This window comes from Chelonia mydas, chromosome 12 (assembly GCF_015237465.2).
Source record: "Chelonia mydas isolate rCheMyd1 chromosome 12, rCheMyd1.pri.v2, whole genome shotgun sequence".
Lineage (NCBI taxonomy): Eukaryota > Metazoa > Chordata > Testudines > Cheloniidae > Chelonia > Chelonia mydas.
The window spans coordinates 22416060-22439473 of NC_051252.2; the positions used below are offsets into that span (position 1 = coordinate 22416060).

Consider the following 23414-nt stretch of genomic DNA (forward strand, 5'->3'; position numbering starts at 1 on the left):
GCTGGGCTGGCACTAGATTAGCTGGGGCCCAGGGCAGAAAGCCAAAGCAATTTAGCTTTGTAGGGTCCCCTGTGGTGTGGGGCTCTAGGCAATTTCCCTGCTTGCTATCCTGAACCCTGGCCCTGGTTTTTAATCTACTGGATACGCAGAAAAACAAACAGGTATAGCACACGTGGGCCATGGAGTTTTTGTAGCATGTTGGGGCGGGGGGGGGGCCTCAGAGAGAAAGAGGTTGAGAAACCCTGCTCGAGAGTGAATTATGGAATCAACAGGAGAACATTAATAGTACTGAACTATACAATCATTTGAAATGAAGTACAGTCTGTTTTCAGCTTGTGTGAGAATTTAGTGCTCATGGAAGGTGCCAGATTGATGTTCCTGGGAGCAGTCAATCCAGCACCAGACTCTTCATTCATAGGATACAGCACAGTGATATTGCCAAGCTTCCCTCCTGCATGCTGCCCAGTCATTGTGCCTCAACCCTGACCTGGAAGAAACATCTTTTAAAAACTAGCCTCTTATCCATCACCTTGCTAATTCAATCCTCTACATCTCTGCCAGTTTGTACTCTCTGCAGTGGATTCATGATGCAAACATACAAGTGCCGGTGCTTGCCCCGAAGCAGGAATATTCCCCCCCTCCCAATCCCCAATACTAAAACAGGCAAGTTCTTACAATTAAAAAAAGTGAATGGGAGGCCCTCTTGAACTGCTTAAGGCCCTAAGCAATTGCTTAGTCTGCTTATGCCTAACGCTGGCTCTACAAACATAATTACTAGGAGTGGACTGAGGCCACTAAACTGCAGCGTGGTGAAATGTTAAGAGCCGTGACTTGCAGTTGCTATTATCCTCACCAGGATTTGAGCTGTCTGAAAAGGTTTTAAAAAGGAAGAAAAGTCTGCCTCCTTTGCAATCAATCACAGTACAGGGGTCGACTGGAGAGCGACCTTCTGTCGATTTGGCAGGTCTTCACTAGACCCGCTAAATTGACTGCCAGTGGATCGATCTCAGAGCCTGGATTTGGGCTGTAGTGTAAACTTACCCTTAGAGAACTCTTCCTACACAAGACTGATATCTACCCTTCCCTACCTCTCATCTCCGCTGCCAACCACCTCAACAGCAGCAAGGAAGTTATATATCCTCACCTCCACATGTGCTTAGTTACTGCAACTCAGATGAATCAGTCACACACTAAGAAGCCAATTTACTCAGTCATACAGAGAAGGAAAAAAAAAAATTCAGTATTTCAACAACTACTTCAAACAGCTAGACTTTAAAACAGAAGTAGCACAGCAGGATTCTGAACAGCCATAGAACTAAAAGTTGAAAAGAAGAATTCAGAGAAGAATAGGAAGTGGGGCTGTAACTACCTCTAAGAGCTAGTCTGCACAGCTCTTAAAGCAAAGCCTTTCACAAATCTAATACTCCTTTCTAAAACATTTTCACTCTTCTCTGTCTGTATCAGCTATGCATTTAAAAAAATGCCACACACAATGGAGGGACAACTTAAAACACTGGGATCACACCAGTTTCTACATTTAAAAGCAGCACTTCAACAAACTAGCTAAATGCTGTTATTTTAGTGAGCAATTCAGGGCATCTAATTGAAATTAACAAGCATCTCACTTGGCCTGTGCTAGATTAGCATTTAGTTTTCAGGAGGTAATGGCAATATTTCTCTCCAGTAGAACAGTTATACTAATGAGGTAGCAGTACCATTCTTTCTTGCATTCCCAAGTCACTGCCATTTGGATGCTTGCCACACAAAGGTCAAAACCAACAGAGAGCGAGGAAAGGTAGTCTTAAAAGGAACCAGGGCAAATGGCATATTAGCTCATACATACAAATTTGCCTTCCTACCATTAAAACTACCTGGTGAGTATTTTGAGCCCCTATTCTTCCATCAAGAAACTAATTTAAACTGGTAATATACATGCCTAGTTTTCAAATAAAAGATATTGTCACAACGTACAACATTGTCTATTCCTGCTGTTCTCTGGAACAGGAGAAATTGTAATTTTTTGCACTAACTAAAACCCTTTCAGTATTTGAAAGATACTTTTTACAGAAGCACTTCTACTCTTCAGATAAGAGCACTCTCTGGAAATATTAACACTGCTCACAGAAAAAAAAAATGCTTTTTTTCTGGAGGCACAAAAAGCAATACTATTAGCAGCAGCAGAATCACCTCCATAAAGAGATCAGACCTAAGATGAGCAAAGCAGCAGCAGGTACCATGAATCTTGACAAGTGTAAGTTCTGCAAATATTTACATTTCTAACAGCATCACTGCAGTTTCAGACATTCACAAAGCACTCTAATGGGACTCTAAACAATGTCCACTTCCCTACATTCCTTTGGTATGCAATTTAAAATAAATAAAGCATACCCTATTGCCTCTTATTTATTTCTTAACAAGCAGAAGATCTTATTACTGAATTAAAAGTACGGTAAATTTTAAAAGGAAAAAAAGTGCTTTTTCCTTTTGTGCTGCCAACATTTAAAAGTTTAAATGGAGCAGTTTATAGAAACTTAACAGGCACAGTGTCAAAACAACATTTTACAGTTAAAGCCTGTTCCAACAATACCATGCAATGTCCTCCTACACTAGTTGTAAAAAACTGGATACTGCACAGGCCCACTTGTGTATGTAGACAGGGTAAAAGTTTAAATTATTAATACTGATTTAGAACACAGCCTGTGTAAAAATCAGATTTCTGCCTCTCCCCCAATTCCCACCAAAAAACCAGTTGTAAGAACTTATTGTTTTCACACTCAACATTTCCCCTCAAATCCCCTGAAAGTGGCAACCCCAATATTTCAGTTTTCTTGCTCCATGTATTCCACATACTGCAGGTTACTCACACACGTTCAACAAATAGTTAAGTTTCTGAACTCTGAACACCGCTCACAGCAGAAGTGATTTGACACTTAGCTTTTTTCCTACTTTTTTTTTTTAAATGTATCATCAGGGCTTTCTCCAAGATTTTAAGATAAATAGGCTGACTAATTTTTCCCGTGTCTTTGCTAATGGATGATCCAAAAGCCCAAAAATAAGTGAGGTTATTTAACTGAATAAAACACTTTTGTAGGCTTTGGAATTAGAGCTCATCCTCTAAATAAGATTCTATGTAGCTAATAAATAAAAACAGAAACCAAGATCATTTAGAAATATTGGCCAGATTGCTGTAGAAAGCAGTAAATTATTAGCCTTGCAAGCAAGGTTTACTCACAAGCTGTGTTTATGCTAGGATGTTTCCCCTAGCTGGGAACTAGCACAGACAGAGGCCCAGGAACCAGTGGTTAGTTCCCCTCTCACCCTCAAATTAAGTGCTGTTTTGTCTAGACCTGCTTTAAAGAGGGTATAAACACCAAAGCACTTAAAACACCTTCAGCTGCTGGTGCTTCATTTACATTAGCACTCATCAATGGAACTGCATCACTGTTGGCAACACTTGGAAGTTCTAAAGAAAAACCTAGCATTGACAAGGCTATGCAGAAACTACTGAGCAAGTACATTTGCATCCTAGGGCTAGGCACTTGAAAAATAAACAATATACAGTTTATATAGCATCCTCCATAGGAGTCATAGGTCACTACCCCTCATCTAATTTTATTAACACTTTAAAAGCAGGAATAAATTGGATTTTTCTTAATTGATGTTTTAATGCCAGACCAGATTTGAGCATACTGATTTACAATATAAAAACATAATTGCAAAAATGCTTCGGTTCCCAGTCTCTCAAGGTCATAATTATGACCAACAGTACTAGATATACAAGTTATTCAGACCAGCAAGGAAAACTAGAAGACTTGATAAGAAGAGTTTCGATAAATAAAGATCCATCAAGTACAGACAGCCTTTCAGTAGTGCAGTCAACAGCCACCTGGAGTCTATAAATCTGAACACAAACAATAGTGGCATGATATTCATAGCCTCATGTCACATAAAATAAAGTAGCTTGTTGGTCAAAGGACCATTATTTTCTTCCCTTCAAGCCAGGAACTTCAATAGGTTCATGAACACAAGAGTGCCAATCCCATATTTTAAAAAAATGCATTTATATTTTGGGTCTTGCTATGAACCATCATTGTAAGAATCCCCCTAGAGGGTGGAAGCCCCACCATATATTTCATCTACTACCTCATGCATTCCCTCATGTATATATTAAAATAAAAAGAATGTAATATACTTTATGTATCTCAGTTTTGATCTAGTTTGTTGGCTCTCTCTCACCCTTTCCTAAACTTCAGTGAGAATCTGAGAGATTTTATTGCTTCTGTATGTAGTCAGTCAATTTAAAACAAAGCTCTTTACTTACAATACCATGGAATTCTGCAACTTTCCTGCAAAGGTCAGGACGACGTTTCTGAATAGCCAAATAAAAAGGATTTTTCAAGAGATCTTCATCATACATAGCCATATGGATGTCAGAGATTCCAAAGATATTTTCTAGAAGAGATACAAGTGTTAATATTACAGAAGTTAAAAACAGATATTTTATTGTTTAGTTTTCATAGTTAGATGCAATAACATTTGGGAATATAGAAGAGGATTTTTTGTATACTTCCTTTCATGTTTTAGAAGTATAATAAATTCCCCTCCTTGTCTCACATCAAGATACAAAATATGTGGAGCTAACTTTAATATAGAGTGACTGATACAGAACCATGGAACTTCAGGCAAAATCAGTCTTCATAACCAAGCATTTCCTATTACTATTATCCCTCCCCAGTTCTTCCAACTGTTTACACCCACGTGTGTGTTAAGTTAGACTTTATGCTACTGGGACAGAGACCATCTCTTCTAATAAAATCTGACCACTACCTGTCTGGGGCCTGAATGCTGCTATAATTATAAATAGATGATTTCAAACAACCCAATCTAATCAATTTCAAGAAAAATTATAAAGAGTTACTGCAGTATGCTGTCCGAAAAACAAAAAAACAAAACAAAAAACCCATTAACCTTTAAAACATTCATTACTACAGTAAACTTGTGTACCAAAAACAAACCCTGCTAAGATAACACAACCACTTCTACCATTATTCTTTGTACATACATTATAATCTGTCTGGTTATGCGATGCTGACATTCTTGTTTATTTTAGAAACATGGACATACACACAGGCAACATGAGTATTCTGTACACAGACACCAATGTAAATTGCACAATACACAGGCATTTCCATTACACTATCCTCAGCTATCAAGGGGGAAAGTCAATTAAGGAAAACAATTTCCATTATATGAAATAGTGCATCTATTATGAACCAATCAAATATTAAAATGAGGCACACAACCAAGAAGTTCTGGATACAGTTGTCTATGTGAGTGTTTCTCAAGCTTTTTGATACCGATGACCAGTTTGCTGCCTTTCCTAAACTGTCAGGGAAATCTCAGGAACCCACATGGGTCCATGGACTGGTTGGTGAGAAACACTGGTCTATGTCATCTCTTTTAGAAATTAGCCAAAAACTAATTCCTACTTTCAAGCCTGCCCTTCTCCCTATGAATATGGACTAAGGGTACTCTGAGACAGCCACCACTAACAATTATTACAACTAATTAAGTGTCCCATTCTACCACACTTACTCACTCTGAGGAATACCTTACCTCCAGAAGTAATCCCATTGATTCAAGGTGGAAGAATTGGGCCCGGAGAGTCTAAAAACATTTTTTACCTGATCCGTCATTAATACATTTGTGAACCAATCCTAATGAATTCAGGTGTTATAACATTCAGTTTGTCTATGAGCTCATGTCTGATGGAAGAAGTCTGAAACACAGTATGCTTTTGGTAAAAATAAAAAGTCCTTATTATAACTGAACTAATGCATGAAATAAAATTCTTTGTTTCTAAAGCTGCAAAAACCCCATGCGAGTTATGGCTTCCTAGGTTCTAATTCTCAACAGAAGTTCTACAGTACACGTTTCACAAACGTGAGGTTCAGTGACTCATAATGGGATGCCTCTGGAATGACTTCAGAATTTTTACTTTACTCAGAGGATGGAAAGGAGGTCAGTCAAGATTACAAGTGCCTGGGACATAAATTCCTAATGTATTAGATTGGAAAAAAAAAAATCTATTCCTCCCCCACCCTTTATCCCTTACACAGAACTACTACTGTAGCAGAGGAAACTATGCTACAAGATACCCTTTTATCAATGCTCTCAACCAAAACTTGCATTCTATAGTATGTAGTCTTGGCAAGTCTACACAATCCCCTTTGCAGAAGGTGATAGAAGTCTGTAATGGGATCCCCAAGTTCAAAAGAGGCTAGACTTAAGACCAATAGTTCACTCAAAAGAGGAACTCAGCATGGAATCTGGGCGTCATCCACAACATTTAAAAGATATTTTTGTTTTAGATGAGCTTTCCTAACTTTAGCACATTAATTTCCCTAAAAATATATGAGTGTCATTCACTCACCCTTTTCAATTTGACAGAGGTCATTTGGGGGAATGCATTTAGACGCATCAGACAAACAGAACAGTTTGAAGAGCTCTGCCCATCTACAACTGAACTATATCAGATATCTTTAGAAGCTGTTCCTATCACTGTTCACAAGGCCACAGAGAAAAACAGCAACATGACCCGTGATAAAATATAAGTTATTATGGCCAGAGCTTTCGAGTTTTGCAAACTGTCAGAGCATCTAACATGACAGTTCATTAGTCCTGTCACCGCATTCCTTCCAATTGTTCATTACACACTTGTTTCTCCCTGTCTCAAGTTAGAATGTAAGCTCTTTGGTGCAGAGACAATGTCTTGTGTGTTTGTACAGTCTGACTGGAGCCTATAAGCACTACTGGTTATAACAGGGTAGGTCAGAGGCACTCTATAAAGCGGAAGTCTATTTTACCACCTATTTTGGAATCAGTTTTTTCTATTTCCAATAAAAAAAACATAGTACACAGTCATGAAAAAAAATTTCTAGTACAGTACTATATAGACCATGAAGCAAAAACACAATGGCACTATTCACTTAGTGTAGGAGGATAAAGGGTAAGATATTTATTCTAATTTTTTCTATATGTACAGCATACAACAGGTCACTTATTGCTCCAGATACTCTTTCAAGAACCTTTAGATTTGAATTCTGCTATCCCAATGTATCTGCCCTCTTTCTCCCCCATTAAACATTTTCTTCATTACATGCAGTTGCAGTTTTAAGATATTGTGTTTTAATAAAATGCTAGATATTCTCTCATACTTTCACACTGTTCATATTAGTGAGCTGTGAAATAATTCCCCTCTGCATTTCTTGGTTGTATACCATGCTGGCAGAAGGGCAATGCCTCTTTCCTTGAGGCTCCCTTAGGTCCAGGAAGTGCATGTGACAGAAAGATGTCAGTTTCCAAAACAGATAGTGTAACTGGAGGCTAAGAGGCAGCTACACGATGTGTCAGATGTAGCCTTATGATCCTATACCAGACTGAGAGCTCCCCCTATTCTAGGAAGAGTTAGTAGTGCAGCCTATAGCGAAGGCTGCCTGATACTTTGCATTGCAAGACCCCCTTTTCAGTTGCTTATAACTTTGCCAAAGGATAACCACTCAGGCTGAATTTTTCAATGCTGGGTATCTGCCTTGGGCTGACCTCCTTCAAAAAGCTTCAGCTAAAATAGTTCAGCTGTTCCCAAAAATTAGATTAGGGAAAAGATTCTTTTTTTTAAAATGTCTTACAGCTGTTCCATTGAAAAGTTCTAGCAGCTCCATGGTTCAGACCACAGACTTGAAAACTGGTGTAGAATTGGAGGTCAGCTCTAGCATCAGGGATGTGCCTTTTGCCCAGAAAAAATTTACCCAAAGGCTGATAGCCTGGCCAGTCTCAGGTCATACATATTCAGCAGAAAATTATTAGAGTTGGGCAGCTAAATTCTCTGAAGACTTTGCCTGCACTGAGCATGCTTCAACAGCTCACCAGGATTTTCCCTGCAATTGCTTCTCCCATTACTACAGGCTAGGGCCCTGGAACAGAGCAGAAACATGTTCTCTCCTGTGCTCTCAAGGCTCCCCCTGCTGGCACCCAGGAGGCAAAGAAAAGGAAGCCACCTGACTCAAATGCCACCTGGTGCATTCCCAGAGTACTATCCATCCTGTGCACTGAATGAGGCAGGGGTCCTGTGGGAAAAAAAATAGTATGAGATCATGTAATTAGAAATGATAACATAATGCATATACGGGAGTAGTCTGAATTAAGGTTACATATGCAATCTTAATTCAGGTATTTCCTAAATTTGTAGCGCTTGACTTTGCAACCTTAACATTCATTTAATGTAGTTTTTGGTGTGTTATTTATAATTAAGATAGGATCATTATAGTTTACCTGGGCTAGAACCCGCTTCTCTGATCTTGAGAAGTCTTACTCATGTAAATAATTCAAATGTCTGATCTTATTTAAAGCTGGAGTTACTCATGGGAGTAATGTTTGCCAAGACTATCATGTGGGGTTTTGCATGGACAGGATTAAAGGAGAAGAGATTCACATATATGGCTCAATCCAGAGAGTCAGATTTAAGTTTATCCCAGCAGCAGCAACATTAAGATATGTACAAAACTAAAAAAGTTATCCTGAGTTTAGCTCTCATATAAAAACGGTTTCTTGTCTAAAGATTCAAACTAAAGAAGTTACACGGATCTCAGCAGGAAACTAAATTTGTGTCTATATTCTAAGATCATGTATTTCCCAATGTACGCTATTTTAACATTTGACTTGCCAGGAACTATTCTCATTCATAAATAGCTGAACTGTTTAGTCATATGCTACTGCTAAACGATATTTCACAAGCTACAGAAAAACTCCAAGAGCATTAATATGTTAATATGTTAAGTCAAGAAGCTAGAACACGGGGTTTAAGTTTCCTATACCACAAAGGCTGGGAAAGAGAAAATAAAAATTGGGAACACAAAGTGTCCTTCAGCCAGTCACAGTTTTTACTTCGTTATTTTTTCAGAAAGGTTACGAAAAAAGTTCAACTTCCTTTCTACCATAGATCCATGGAACAGAGTTTCAGATTTCTATCTGGAAGAGACGACTGAAAAAAAGCTTTAGTTGTCCCTTTAACCACGTGATAAAGCTGAACAGAAAACACAAGAGGGAGGTGTGCATGAGAAACCACACCATCTCCAACCATCACATCCCAACTCATGGGCAAAATACAGAATTTAATTTATGAATATAGATAAGCTTAGATAAATGTGCTGTTTGTAATCCACTGCCTGGACCTAAAAAGAACATAATACAAATCCAAGACAGACCAGAGTGATTTAAAATCATTTTGATTTGACAGATGGTCACAGGAAGAGAGTTCAGTGTGGTGATCTTACTTCAGTTCCCAGCACATCAGATTACACATCACAAATAACTAGCTCTAAACCGCTTAGTGGCAGCAGCATAGACTCATTTGCCATCGGACAAGCAGACTTCTGACATGGTTCAGTGTGATCTAGAGCACCAACAAAATGAAATGATACAGATGAACAAATCCACATTCAAAAATAAAAACCAATTAAAACACTTCTGTAATTAAGATAGCAGATGTATACTGTGCCTTAATAAAGGAGGACAAAACCCACAACATACCTTGGACTTCAGAATAGAATTTATCCTCTGCATGACACCCCCAAACAATATCATCATGGTTGAGAATTTAAACTTTGAATATCTTATCGCATTAACAGTTTCCACAATTATAACTCAGTCCCTTTGGGCTTGAACAGTGTTATATTGCTGCACAGGGGGTTAAATACTTGCAACATGGCCAAATGACAGTTGCTCTGGGAGCCACAATTCTGAATTTCCTTCCCCTCATTACCTCCTTCCTCCCTTTAGCCCAGTTTCTGTGGGTTGGAGTCCTCAGCTATTAAGTGATATTTTGGTATTTGATTTTAAAGAAAAAAAATAAGGGAAAGGGTGAGTTAATACATGGAAATTTATTACACCATGTGGAGATCAAGAGATTTGAATGTGTCTGTACAGAATTCAGTACATAAAATGTAGTGTGGAAGAAAAAGGTGGAATGGACTGCCTGTGCAGTTTTTTTTTTTAAACCAGGAACTGGGAAAGACATTTTTCTCATTAAAGGGAAAGTTTTTAAAAGTTTTCATTTGAGTTCTCTGAGACATGGTAATCATGGAGTCCTATGACAACTTTTTGGATTCACTTATCAGAGCAGTACTGCACTTCAATACTAGTGTTTCTACCATTTTTTGCACTAAGACAAACAGTTCCACCATAGTTCATTTTTACTCACTAAAACATTTAGTGACATTTCAGGCAATACTGGCCTTTTAAAGCTACATAATACAGTGTGTACCAGAATAACTAACCTGTACACTTGTCACTGCAGTAGCTTCAGACTTGGCTGCTACTTTGCTTTGTGATAAACAAAATCAAGAATATTTTCATGCCACTGTTCAAAACACTTGCACAGTAGTTACAGCTGAGACAGGTGGAGAACTAATCGAAGTATGTTCTTGGTTGTTATTTGAAGGAAATTGGTCTAATATTAGCACAGGTCTGAATAATGGCCGAGGCTTTTTGAGTTGTGTACCAATTTTTTTTTCTATTTTCAAAGTTTTCAAGCTATATCTAGATGAAAAACAAAAAACACACAACCCCTCCTCTGAAAAAACCCACCCTTATATTGTCCCAAATGTTAGATGATGGTACTCAACACTGGTAAACTAAGGGTATGGGATTTAGCAAGTAATTCTCCATAATGTCTTTCAAGAGCTACATTTTCCAAACACATTTGCAAGAGTACTCTGCCCTAAAAAAAAAGTATCAATATTTGCCTTTGGATTTTAAGAATTTTCTACCTGTCATTTGACAATTCCTATAACAAAACTGTGGTTGAATCTGCAGTAGAGGTACCATCTGCGACGTGGTATTGGAAAACATGTTCACCAACTTAAGCACGTATTCCGGGGAAGAATGCTGTTCTTAGTCTTCCATGTAATAATACATGTAAAGATCTGTGGTCAAGAAGTATCTGACTTCAGGTATTATCTATTGCTGCCTCTAGGTGTAAATAATTAGTCAGAAGCTCCTGAAACATCATGTTTCCTCTTGACAAAGACAATCCTTCAACCAGTTAACTTGCCTGAAACTAGATGGGAGACTTTCTAATTTAAAGGTCTGATGCACTGAAATAAGTAACTTATTATTACTGAAGTGCATCAGACTTTTACATGTAACCCTTTCAATAAGTATAAAGGGATGCATAATTTGGATAGTCATAAGCTTATCACCATCAAGTCACATAAGACTTTAGATCCAGAGCTAGGGCTTATCCTTTTTCCACCTGACTAGGACCATTATGCAATTACAAATCTTTGCTAACACGTAGTTCAAGTTCACCTAGTGTCATTGCATTCCCATGCAAGATCCCACATACTTTGGCTCAACCTTCCTAGATTAGCATTGCCTTGAAACTGGTAGGCAGCTACTTAATTGATCTTGGGCCTTCCATGACAAATTTCAAGAAAGTTTCTGAAGTTAGATACCGCTTAGAACATATGGTATTTTTTGTTCCACTATGATGGTATGTGTTACATTTTCTCTTTTTTCTTTCTTTATGGGGATATGAGAATGTATCTATTTCAAGTCACTTAATTCAGCAAGCCATCTGGCTGTTTCTTAAACCAGGGGTGAATAAGGTGTGGAGACTGTGGCAATTAAGTTTTCTGGCACTCCTTGTTGATAAATATGTACTCTGTGTTGCAAAACAGCTTAAGTTACTGTACAGTGTAGTGGTCAGTACTCACTATTACCATTTAAGTGAGTCTAGAGCACCCATTACCAAAGTATATAGCTACCAAGAAAATTTTAAAATTATAATATAGTCAGCACAGTATGAAATATTCACTACTCACCACTAAAAACTATTACATTAGTATTTCTACAATATATTTTCAAAGCAGTCAATTCACAATATTTCACTAATTTATAACAAGCGTTCAAGTTTGTCACATTAACTTACTGCTAATTTGCATATACAGTTATAAAAAACTCAAGCACAAATCCTCTCTTGGCTCAACAGCTATACTTGCTACAAAGCTTCCTAAACAGTTCATACTCACTTAAATGAGCTCAAAGAGAGACACACAACCTTTTACTCTACTTTCTGTATCATAAGCTTTGGAAGGAAGCAAAATGTGTTGATACTACTAACCAACGAGTCTGAGTCACCTTCTGCATTCTTAAAAAAAAAAAAAAAACTAAGATAGTATTATGATTAAAGCTGCAGAAAAGTATCAGTTCTCCTAGCCTGACAGAAACAGTATTTACTCAAGGAAAAAAAAGTTTGTACTGTCTGAGAAATAATCAGCAACAACTATTAACGCAAGTGGGACCACAAGAAAAACCAATAACCCTGTGTTTAACTCAAAGACCCTTAACCCCGTGTTTATACTACATGCAGTTTAATCCCAACATAATGTAAAGTTTTTCCCCCCAATTAATTAAAAAATATATTTGGAGCTCTTTCCCCACCCCATGGGACAATCAGAATGGAGACTTCCAGAGGGCTAATTAAGACACATGTTTGGACAGAAACCTATAGTTTGGATCGGATATCAACAACAGAGTTGCAGTGTCAACATTTAAGACGGTGAACGTTGCTATACCGGAGAAACAATTACAACAATCCCATCCAGAGTCCTGCACTGTGTTGAGGGTGGAAAAAGAATTTGCATACTTCCCTTCTGAAACACGTTCACTCTCTGAAAACACACACCCTCTTTGCAACGGTGTCTCCCTTGAAGCGTATAAAAATGAAGCCAGCCGAAGCTCTGTGTACAAGCCCCACATGCCCGCATTACGCTGTAACTTAACTCCCACAGAGAAGCAACAGCACTGCCAGGACACAGAGATCTGGAACAAAACATGCTTCCCACTCCCCCTCCATCCCATCTCTTACGCTGGGGTAGAAGAGGAGGATGGAAGGTGGTTTTCGAAGCTTGAGTTCACAGGCCTTGGTAGAAAGACAATTTAAAATGAAAACCATGTGACAGCGGCAAACCCTGTTTTCAGTCACCCCCACTATTAAGGATGAGCTGGGGGCACCGCAAGGACAGCTACAGCCCCCGAAAGTGCTACCCTCTGCCACAGGAAACGTCTCGGTCAGTGCTGACAAGGCCAGGAGAAGGGGCCCCACTTGCCCAGCAGCCCCCAAAGTCATACACTCCCTCCCGGGGGGGAGGAGAAGTCCCCACAGCCCGCTTTAGAGAATAGGGAGTCAACAGACACCAGAAAATTTACTTACTTACAAAGGTAACATTGTTTCACTTCCTCCCCAGACACAGAGAACCACTAGCGGTCCAGCCCAGCTCCCCCCCCTAACTGCTGTGCATTTCAACCAAGCCCTACCAGGATCCGAGCGGGCGGCGCACCACAGCACCCCAGCTACGCCAAGCCAATGAGCCCCGGCTTCTCCCGCGACGGCGGTAGCGTCCACTCAATCAGCAGCCTGCGAAGGCGGAGCCTAGGCACGCCGAGGAGCACGGCGGCTGTATTTCGCTGGAAAGAGAAGCCGCGGCGCTACTTCCTGCTCGGCACCGCGTGACTCCTCCAGGTGCTCCAGCTGTGCAGTATTTAATGTCAACAGCTGAGGCGCCAGGTTGGTATTGGGCAGGCGAGTTCCCAGGCGCTGTAGACCGGCCTCTGGTCACCCGGCACACATGGTGGCAGCACTCGGGCTTTAATTAAAGGCTGTCTTGTTTTTAGCTCTGTTTTTAATTTATTCCTGGCGATTCGGATTGGTGCATTTAAAAACAACGTGTATCTGATTTTCTTGTACTGGAGCCGCCTGCAGGAAACCGCAGGTGTTCTCCATCTCGGTGTGTCTGGAGCAGGGACTGGGGCAATCCTCCCTCGGATGCTGAATACTGTGCGCAAAGCGATACCACTCACTCCCCAAACTCCTCTCCCGCTTGCATGGACCGTAGGAGGATTTGGAGCCGTGTGAGCGGTCGGAAGGGACTCGATCTAAGTATTTGCATGCGGGATCCGAGCTCCGCTATTACCATGCGTGTTGGTGACATCTGGCGCTGGCAGCTCCCTGGATCCAATAGAGGGTAATCTGAACTGAGCCGCGGGAGGTCGACCAGCGGGGACACCAGTTCACCCAGCGAGCAGCCCGCCCGTTGGAGCCCGCTGGCTGGGGCACTGGTCTGCAGCCTGCCTGAGCCATGGTGAAGGAGGAATGCAAAGCGCTGCTCGATGCGCTCAGCAAGGTGACTGCTTGCTATCGGCACATGGTGCTGACCATCGGGGGCACCTCGGACTCGCAGAACCTGCGGGAGGAGCTGAAGAAGACTCGGCAGAAAGCCCAGGAGCTGGCAGTGGCTAACAGGAACAAGCTCACCGCCGTCCTGAAGGACAAGACGGTGAGTAAGGAGGATAAGACTGAATTCGAGAGGCTCTGGGTGATCTTCTCCACTTGCATGGAGATCCTGGAGATTGACATGAAGAGAGCCCTGGAGCTGGGCCAGGAGTTCCCCCTTAACGTTCCCAAAAAGCACCTGATCCAGACGGGCATGAGCGGGGGAACCTCTGGGGTGGCCGCCAGGGCTATGAGCGTCCAGAACATGAAATACGAGGCTGAACACAACATAGATGTAGTGGATTTGAAAGACCTGGAGAACGAGATCAACCAAGTAGGAGAGATGATGTACGAGATGGAGATGAAGGTGAATGTCCCCCAATGGACAGTAGAGGCTAAGCAGGACCCTGGGGCTGAACTCAAATCCACCATTAGCGTGGGCGCCTCCTCCATTGGCATGATCTCCGTGGAGGAAAACAAATCCTTCTGCGATATCAGCAAAGTTCTAGCTGGCATCATTTTCTCCGCGGTGCTCATTATCGCTATTGTCTTGGCGGTGTGTGTGGTAAAACTCTCATAGGCTGGCTTAGTGTTCCTGCAAGACAGAGCCACTTTCTCTCTCACAAGTATTTCATGCAGTATGGTTCGCTTCAGGATGGGTCCCTTGGAAGAGCTGACAATTTAACATCTTGCATATAAAACAAATCTGGATGGCATACAATCTGATCATGCGTGCAGCATCTGGATGTATGTGGTTTTGGTTTGTCTGAAAGCTCTAAAGGTACAGATCAGCCTACAATATAGGATGACTTTTTGCTGGTTTTGTAATGGTTAACTGTGTGCAAAGTATCAGGGTATTATCACTACAGGCTATAGCAGGGATTTGTCTGCTATTAATAGATGACTGTTCTCAGTAGCCTGAAATTATTCTTTAATAGGCTCTGATGTTCATTGCTGGTCCATGTTTACAAAGTAGTTGAGAATTGCACAGGATTTGGGGTCTAAGGTGGATGTCTGTGGCAAAACTAATGGACACGTGTGTGAGTTTTCCTCTCAAACACAGGATATTCTGTCCAGAAGAAAAAATAGAAAATCCCAGTAAGAAGATGTAAACAATGTCTATTTTATCTTAATTCTTGGAGAGTGTGCAATGTTTGATACCAAATGCACTGTTTGTACAGTCCCTAATTGCACTTTTTGGCACGGCATACATTAATAATCACTAAAGGCAATCAAAATCTTCAAAGTAGATGGAGAGTATCTTCTGTAGAACAGCTTTCACAGAGAGATATTAACAGGCTCCATCCCTCCCTTTTATACATCTCCTTTTATTTTCCCCAGCAGAAAAACTGATTCTTGCTACTTGTCCAAATTCTTCTTTCCATGCAAGTGGTTGGACTTCACATCAGCTGCAAAATTAAATATTTATCCAAAATTAGAAATAGCAATTTCTAAAACAGGTTGTGGCAAACTAACAAAATCATGTAAAGTGAAAACCGATGCTCTAGCTTGTCTGCCTCAGTTTCTGTAGCACAAATAGAGGTCTAATCTCATGTTGACCTCTTCCTGTTAATGAGATCTATATCTGCAGGAATCCAGAGGAAATTAGAACTGCAGGGCTCAATCCTGTTGTTTTTATTTGCCTGATTAGTCCAATTGACATGACTGGAAATGCAAAATTGGGCCTACAGTTGCTATCTTTAATCGGATGCCTGTGCAGTTTTGTAAGAACAGAGCATAAAGCCTAACTTTGACATTTTTTTCTTTTTGTTTGGTTGTTTGCATGTAGACAGTTTAAACTCTTTTCCCTCCCCCAATAAAACTGAGTACTGACACAACACTGACTTTGAAGAGAATTTCTGTGATCTCTTGCATAAAAATGCATGTATCCATTTTTTAAATATACAAATTATGTACATCTGTTCTGATTAAAGTAGACTTGCTCCTATGCACACAGATTCTTGAGGAGCTATACAATGCCAGGGGCATAGATTGTACTGTTCAGGCAAATATAAAGACAAGGCACTGCTTTATAGGGTGTAAAGTGATAAATTAATGACTCCTCTGAATTGAGCATAAAGGACGCATTACTAAAATTCACCATGAAATTTGTTGACAAGAAGTTACTGGGCATATGCAGTATTAGTGTGTAGTGTGTTTTAAACAAAATCATGTTAGCTTTCTTAATAAAACAGTTTTGTGATTCAAAAGATGGCAAACATATTTAAAATATTATTAACCATGTTTATTACGGTCATGCCTAAGGGCCAACCAAGAGTGAGTCCCCCATTATATCTAGGTACCATACAAACACAGAGCAGTAGACAGTTCCTGCCCTGAAAAGCTTACAATCTAAATAGACAAGATTGGAGGAAGATGCTCTTCTGAGGTGAAGAGACTGAGGGAGGAGTGGGGAGCAGGAAGGTTGGAGCAAACAGCCGAGCAACACAGGAGAGATAAAGCATGGTCAAAACTGTAGAAAGTTCTCCAGTGGACCAAAAATCCCTGCTTTGGTTGCTTCTGCCGTTATTGACTGGAGTTTCTGGTTGGCTACTCCACAGTTTTCTCCTCGTGCCCCCAGAGTTTACCCTTTAAAAGTGAAGACGAGTAAAGTTAGATTTTTGGAGCGCAAATAAAAGCTCTTGTATGTCATATTTCAACCTATACAGTGTTGTAGCCACATCGGTCCCAGGATATCAGAGAGACAAGGCAGGTGAGTTAATATAGTTTATTGGTTTCAGAGTAGCAGCCATGTTAGTCTGTATTCGCAAAAAGAAAAGGAGTACTTGTGGCACCTTAGAGACTAACCAATTTATTTGAGCATAAGCTTTCGTGAGCTACAGCATCCGATGAAGTGAGCTGAAGCTCACAAAAGCTTATGCTCAAATAAATTTGTTAGTCTCTAAGGTGCCACAAGTACTCCTTTTCTTTTTATAGTTTATTGGACCAACTTCTGTTGGTGAGAGAGAGAAGCTGACGCAGAGCTCTTCAGTCTGGGAAGTATCCTCAGAGTATCACAGCTAAATATAAGGTGGAACAGAATGTTTAAACACATATTTCAAGAGACCATTCATGTTGAAGTGGTCAGTTAACACTAAGTGGAAACACTAATCCATGCTACTACAGTCTGAATTTAAGGCCATATATTGATCTTGCTCAGCATGTGGAATTCTCATAGATGCTAATGTGAATTTTGCATATGGTCCAGCCCAGGCTAAGTCTTTATGTGTTGTGGGGATTCACAGCAAGGCTGTAGATTTTTAACCAATACAGTTCACTTATTTTACTGGGGTAATATTGTATGTGATTATTAATCTGACTGCTTAATGGTCACAAACAGATTATTTTGAGAAGAGAGAGAAAGTTTGTATTTTTGGTGCTATTGTTCCAGTCTGCCTAGATGGAGACTTGCTGAAACTGCTGTGCATTGACTTACAAGTGAAGGACTCCTTCACAACCATAAGGGCTTGACAACTTTTCTAAAAATACACACGTACACAAAAAATTGCAGGAAAACCTTAATACTATAGATTTGGATTGCTACCACCAATCACTAGATATTCTTATTCACTGTTTGCACTCTCCCATCGTTCAGTTTACAAGGAACTGAATAAGAGCTAGGACCTTATCCTGTTTTCCTTGCACACCTTTTACTCCTATTGTGCTCAATTAACTTTGGTAGGAGTTTTGGTTGTCCAAGGAATGCAGTTTTGTTATCCGGTGGATAATAAATTATTAATTGTCTTGAAGTCCTGAACTGTGTATACTGTCTGTCTTCAGTTAGTTGTATAAGTGTTTTAACAGTAAACTATTTGACATTTTCAAAAATGAGCCTCAGGTTAATGAGTTGTAAATCTGTAGTGTATACAAGACACATGGACTCAGCTACTCAAGTCTTTATTTATGTGAGTAGCCCTTATTCATGTAAGTAGCTCCTCTTACTTCAGTGTGATTACTCCCATAAATAAGCCTTTGAAGGACTGGACCCCTTATCATTCCAAAAAATTAAACTTTTCTATCATTAACTTGTCCATGTCTCAACAACATCAGTATTGTCAATTGAGCTTACATTCAGGTATGTGATATTAAAAGATAATCAGAATTCTGACAGCAGGATTGGCACCACTTAATTGACTAATACCCTACCATTAATCTCCTAAAAATACCCAGTACAACTGTATGTACAACGTGACATAGTTCAGGGAAACTTACATGCATAAAATCCAAATGGTAATAAACAAAAACCCTTTGGGCAAGTCTGCATCAAGGATCAGATCCTAGTCTCATCAAATAATCCAAAATTTTGCCTTAGATTTAAATGGGAGCAAGAGCAGTCCCCCGACCAAATAAATATTTTGCACTTTGATTCTTACTGCTATTAGAAAGCTTTTTGTGTCACGTTAGAATATCTTATTATAAATAGAATATGGGGAGAATGTTATAACATCCCAATGAGCAACCTGAAAGACATTAACTAGCAATTACAATTTATTTATCCATCAAATACCTTTTAAAAAAAGCTGAATTAAACAATGAAATTTGGTTTCTTGTGAAACAAATTAATCCTTTTGTTCTGAAAATTCTGTTCAGTTTACAGATTTTCATGCTAGGAATGAACTTTATAATTGCAGTTTGAAGGGATTGAGAAGAATATTTTTGCAAATAACGATTATTAAAATCAAGCTTTATAATATTGTACATGTTCAATGTGTGACAAAAATAAAAATATTTTGACTACGATGCTAACCCGGGACCACAAATGTTATTCTGTGTATTCAGCAAGAAATTAAGCAATGTGCATTTTTTTCATACTATCAGATTTTATTTCAAAATACTTGTCTTATCAATATTGCATAGCCATTTTAATATGAGTCTGTGAAATATTAAAATCTTAGAGTTGAATGAACTTGCATCATTCCATCCTGTACATGGTGGAATGACATTTTCTATACTTGCAGTAAAACTTGCTAATGTCACTATTATTTCTTCCATTTAAAATAAAGTATGTTCTGTTAACTAACTGGTTCACTTGCAGCAGTAATTAAATTATTTTTAAAAAGTCTTTTTTTTTATGTCTATTGACAATTAGCTCAATAAACCAGATGATTCTATTTCATTCTAAATCATCTGACTGATATACCAAACTCTCAGATACAAACACCATAATTCTACATTCCTATTAAAGAAAAAACAAGTACCTTCTGACTACTATTCCAAAATTAGGAGCCTAAATACCTTTGTGGATCTGGGCCCTGGTCCCTAACCCCATTAGTACAGCATTGTCTCCTGCAGTACATTATATACTAATACTTTGCCCACTCTAGTTTCATTGATTTCAATGGAAGTAAGGAGCCTAAATACCATTAGAGTCTGCACCTCAGTGATATAATAAATCTTTTCCATCTCTAATGTCTGGGACCCAAATTCTGTGGTCTTGAGTCAAGCAAAGGTCCTATTGACTGCAATAGAAGTTTTGCTCGATTGAAGGACCACAAAATGTGGGCCATTGGCTCTCATAACAACAGTGGAAGCTAACCTGTTTCTGTGAAATGTTGCAATTGTTAAACTTGACAAGATTAATTCTGGAATCGTTCCCCATCCATAAAGTTAAGCGCATGGGAAAGTCTGCAGGATCTGGGCCTTAGTTCATAAACTACCTGAACACCGGACTAATTGGTAATGCTCATGTTCTAAACTGACAGCACAATGTGAACCTCATGGCATCATAAATATGAGGTAGGATTAAAGTCTCAGCATTTAATATACAGAACTATGTAAAAATATTTTCTAATATGAATGAAATTATTCAAAGTAACAATACTGAACAAACTGCATGATGTCAAAGCAGCGTTGGGATTTAAAAATAAAACCCAAGTTCCCATTTTTTGTAACCTGAAAGATTGATTATAGCCTTTTACAAAAATTATACTGAGGAATGATCATATATACAGAAATGTTTTCGATGCTTCTGATCAATATATTTACTCTTCACAGATTTTCATTATGTAAAAAGTCTTTCAGGAATACTATTGGATTATAGTTCTCTAAATGCTTTCTCTCAATATGATTATGTTAGTCTTTTAATGCAGGCTGAGTCTGGGCAGAATAGTAGGTCTACATGTGTACAGTCATTTGCTGTTGTAATCATACAGTAAAAGGGGGCTTAATGAAGAAATTATTGTTTGTTATATCTGATGTACTTGAATAACAGTGGAAAGATCCTACTGACAGCTCATTCACCTGTGCACGTTGGGGAGGGAGGAAAACGGTATGTGGGCAAATATGTACTTTAATAATTTTATGACAGTAAAGTATGACTCCTTGCAATATGGTTATGCTATTATATAGTTTTAAACATGTGAAGATAAATTACATCTTGTTAAAGTCCTAAAAGAAAAATAATACAAATGAATTGGATAATGAAAGTGATTACAATTTTAAACTTTAAAATGCTGCATTTCAGAATGAGTTACTTTGGATTAATCATGTGGCATATCAGTCCATACTTGACCAAAGTTAAAGGATAGTTCAAAATATATTTTGCAGTTTTCTGAAAGGAAAAGAATATAAATGCTGAATTCTCAAGCCATTTTATTCTACATCTAGATCGGAAGATTGGGCATGGCTTCAATATATAATCTATCTGCTGAACAAGTAAAAAAATCATATCCAGGAGTCTTGGAATTATGCCAGTGCTGAACCCTAAGTATCCAAAAAGGAAGTCTTGTATCATTCTCCAGTCCAAGATGTGGCATCTAAAATGCAACACAACACTGATGATAACAACATTGCCTGAATCCATGTATTACTTTGCATTAGATTCAACTGTCTTGTATATTATATACACACACAGAGCTCTGTTTAATATCTTGTAAAATGTAGGTATGGTTTGTTGAGAAAATAAATGGAGCAATGACACATTTCCAAAGAGTAATGTGAGCTATTCTTAGTTAGTGCTTACACATTGGTTCAAGTATGTGTGATTTGGAGCTCTGTATTTTTACCTTTTTTTTTTTTGTTTTATTTTGTTTTTGGGGTGTGTTATTTGATAACTTGCATTTTTATAGTTTAAAATATTCAATCTGGGGGAAAGGATGTACCAACCGCCTTAATTCTGTATGTATGAATTGTATATATCCTGGCTCTTGCCTATTCCTTCATAACAAGAGATATACTATCAGACGTAAAGGGTCTGCATCTTCTCTCACATTACTATAAATCAGGAGCAAATCCATTGAGCTCAGTGGACTGACATCAGTATAAAATTGGCATCAATGAAAGGAGAATCAGGCCCATAGTGTTTATGCTGGTATTGTTAGCTCTATCAGCTGGATACAACATTTGCTTGATTTGCCTAACGAGCCTTTTAGGGGGTGGGCACAAGTCAGCACTGAGCAAAATGAGCATAGTTAAATTAGTTTACAATTTGGCTGCAAAAAATTACTTGTGGCTAAAACCTGCTGCAATATAAACAGTTCAAACCAGAAGCAAAATAATAAAATAAAAACACATACATACACCCCTCTCTTCAATTATCTTCAAAAATTAGGAGAGTGTAATGGGTGTTCCTACAACTCAAAAACAGCTTCTTTCAAACTGCAAGTTTAAAAGCTATTAGACTGGATTTAGTTTGCTCACACAATACAAATAAAAGCCAGATTTATTTTAAGATATTTCACAATATTTTTCCCCAAACAAAAATTTCAGATTCAGAATAAACGTATAGTAAATCTTGAAAACAGATTTTGTTCCATGTCTAGTCTTATACCTATCACTGTACTGAGTGCCTTAAGTGAATATGAAAGCTATTCTAGCTGTATGTGTACTAAATTATATTCCAGCTAAATTAAAGCAGATCACAAAACTAGGGAATGTTCTGTATCTTACCAGCACTCCTGCACATTACACCTTTGTGAAAGTTTGTGAGGTAACTACTTCTCACTGTACTGAATGTCTTTGAAAGCATTTATTTCAAATGGATATTTCTCAGTCTGTTGCTTGTGGGTTCTCACAGAAGCCTGTGAAGGTGGTGTCTTGCCTGTCTATTGTTAACTATATCTTGTATTCAGAGTAGCAGCCGTGTTAGTCTGTATCCGCAAAAAGAAAAGGAGAACTTGTGGCACTGTATTCAATATTAAACGTAATGCTATGATTCTAGAAGTTATATCACCCTTTGCCTGCCAAGTCCATTTCTGGTGTGACAGCACTGAATTCAGTGGGCTTTCATCAGTGATGAATTTGCCTGAGGGAATATATTCCCATGCATGATAATGAAACAGTCTCCCAAAGATGTGCTGAAGAAAAACACAGTGAAGAGTTTTTCTGTATAACATCTGTCAAGGTTCCTCCCCCACTCTGAACTCTAGGGTACAGATGTGGGGACCTGCATGAAAACCTCCTAAGCTTACTTTTACCAGCTTAGGTTAAAACTTCCCCAAGGTACAAATTAATTTTATCTTTTGTCCTTGGAATAACCACTGCCACCACCAAACTCTAACTGGGTTTACTGGGAAATGTAGTTTGGACACGTCTTTCCCCCCAAAATCCTCCCAACCCTTGCACCCCACTTCCTGGGAAAGGTTTGGTAAAAATCTTCACCAAATTGCATAGGTGACCACAGACCCAAACCCTTGGATCTGAGAACAATGAAAAAGCATTCAGTTTTCTTTCAAAAAGACTTTTAATAGAAATAGAAGTAAATAGGAGTAAAGGAATCACCCCTGTAAAAATCAGGATGGTAGGTACCTTACAGGTTAATTAGTTTCAAAACATAGAGAATCCCTCTAGGCAAAACCTTAAGTTACAAAAAAGATACACAGACAGAAATAGTCATTCTATTCAACCCCATTCTTTTCTCAGCCATTTAAAGAAATCATAATCTAACGCATACCTAGCTAGATTACTTACTAAAAGTTCTAAGACTCTATTCCTGTTCTATCCCCGGCAAAGCAGCATACCAACAGACACACACACCCTTTGTTTCTCTCCCTCCTCCTAGCTTTTGAAAGTATCTTGTCTCCTCATTGGTCATTTTGGTCAGGTGCCAGTGAGGTTACCTTTAGCTTCTTAACTCTTTACAGGT

At 38.9% G+C, this 23414-nt stretch overlaps 2 protein-coding genes and 1 long non-coding RNA gene across 15 annotated transcripts in view; 1 reads left to right on the forward strand and 2 right to left on the reverse strand.

Moving 5' to 3' along the window:
• ANKRD27 (ankyrin repeat domain 27) overlaps positions 1-13630 on the reverse strand; it is a 76154-nt gene extending 62524 nt beyond the window's left edge. For 2 of the 13 annotated variants that reach the window (XM_037878008.1, XM_043526461.1), the window contains exons 1-2: positions 7927-7951; positions 4322-4452 (exon numbers count right to left, since the gene is read on the reverse strand). In XM_037878008.1, coding sequence (XP_037733936.1) covers positions 4322-4423 — 102 coding nt within the window. In that variant the 5' untranslated portion in view covers positions 4424-4452; positions 7927-7951. Of the gene's footprint in view, positions 1-4321; positions 4453-5616; positions 7904-7926; positions 8127-9332; positions 9452-12928; positions 12952-13273 lie in introns of those variants that run through there. The other 11 variants (XM_043526456.1, XM_043526458.1, XM_043526457.1 and 8 more) reach the window with 11 other exon arrangements.
• Positions 13548-16172, forward strand: LOC102939936 (regulator of G protein signaling 9 binding protein). The gene has a single exon (XM_037878010.2). The coding sequence runs from the start codon at positions 14199-14201 to the stop codon at positions 14910-14912; it is 714 nt and encodes a 237-aa protein (XP_037733938.1). The 5' UTR covers positions 13548-14198; the 3' UTR covers positions 14913-16172.
• Positions 16173-16555: 383 nt separating this feature from the next.
• Positions 16556-23307, reverse strand: LOC122462607. The gene is made up of 2 exons (XR_006285286.1): positions 23240-23307; positions 16556-16921 (listed from the first exon to the last, which is right to left on the reverse strand). It is a non-coding gene; the product is annotated as an uncharacterized LOC122462607 (long non-coding RNA).
• Between the last annotated feature and the right edge of the window lie 107 nt (positions 23308-23414).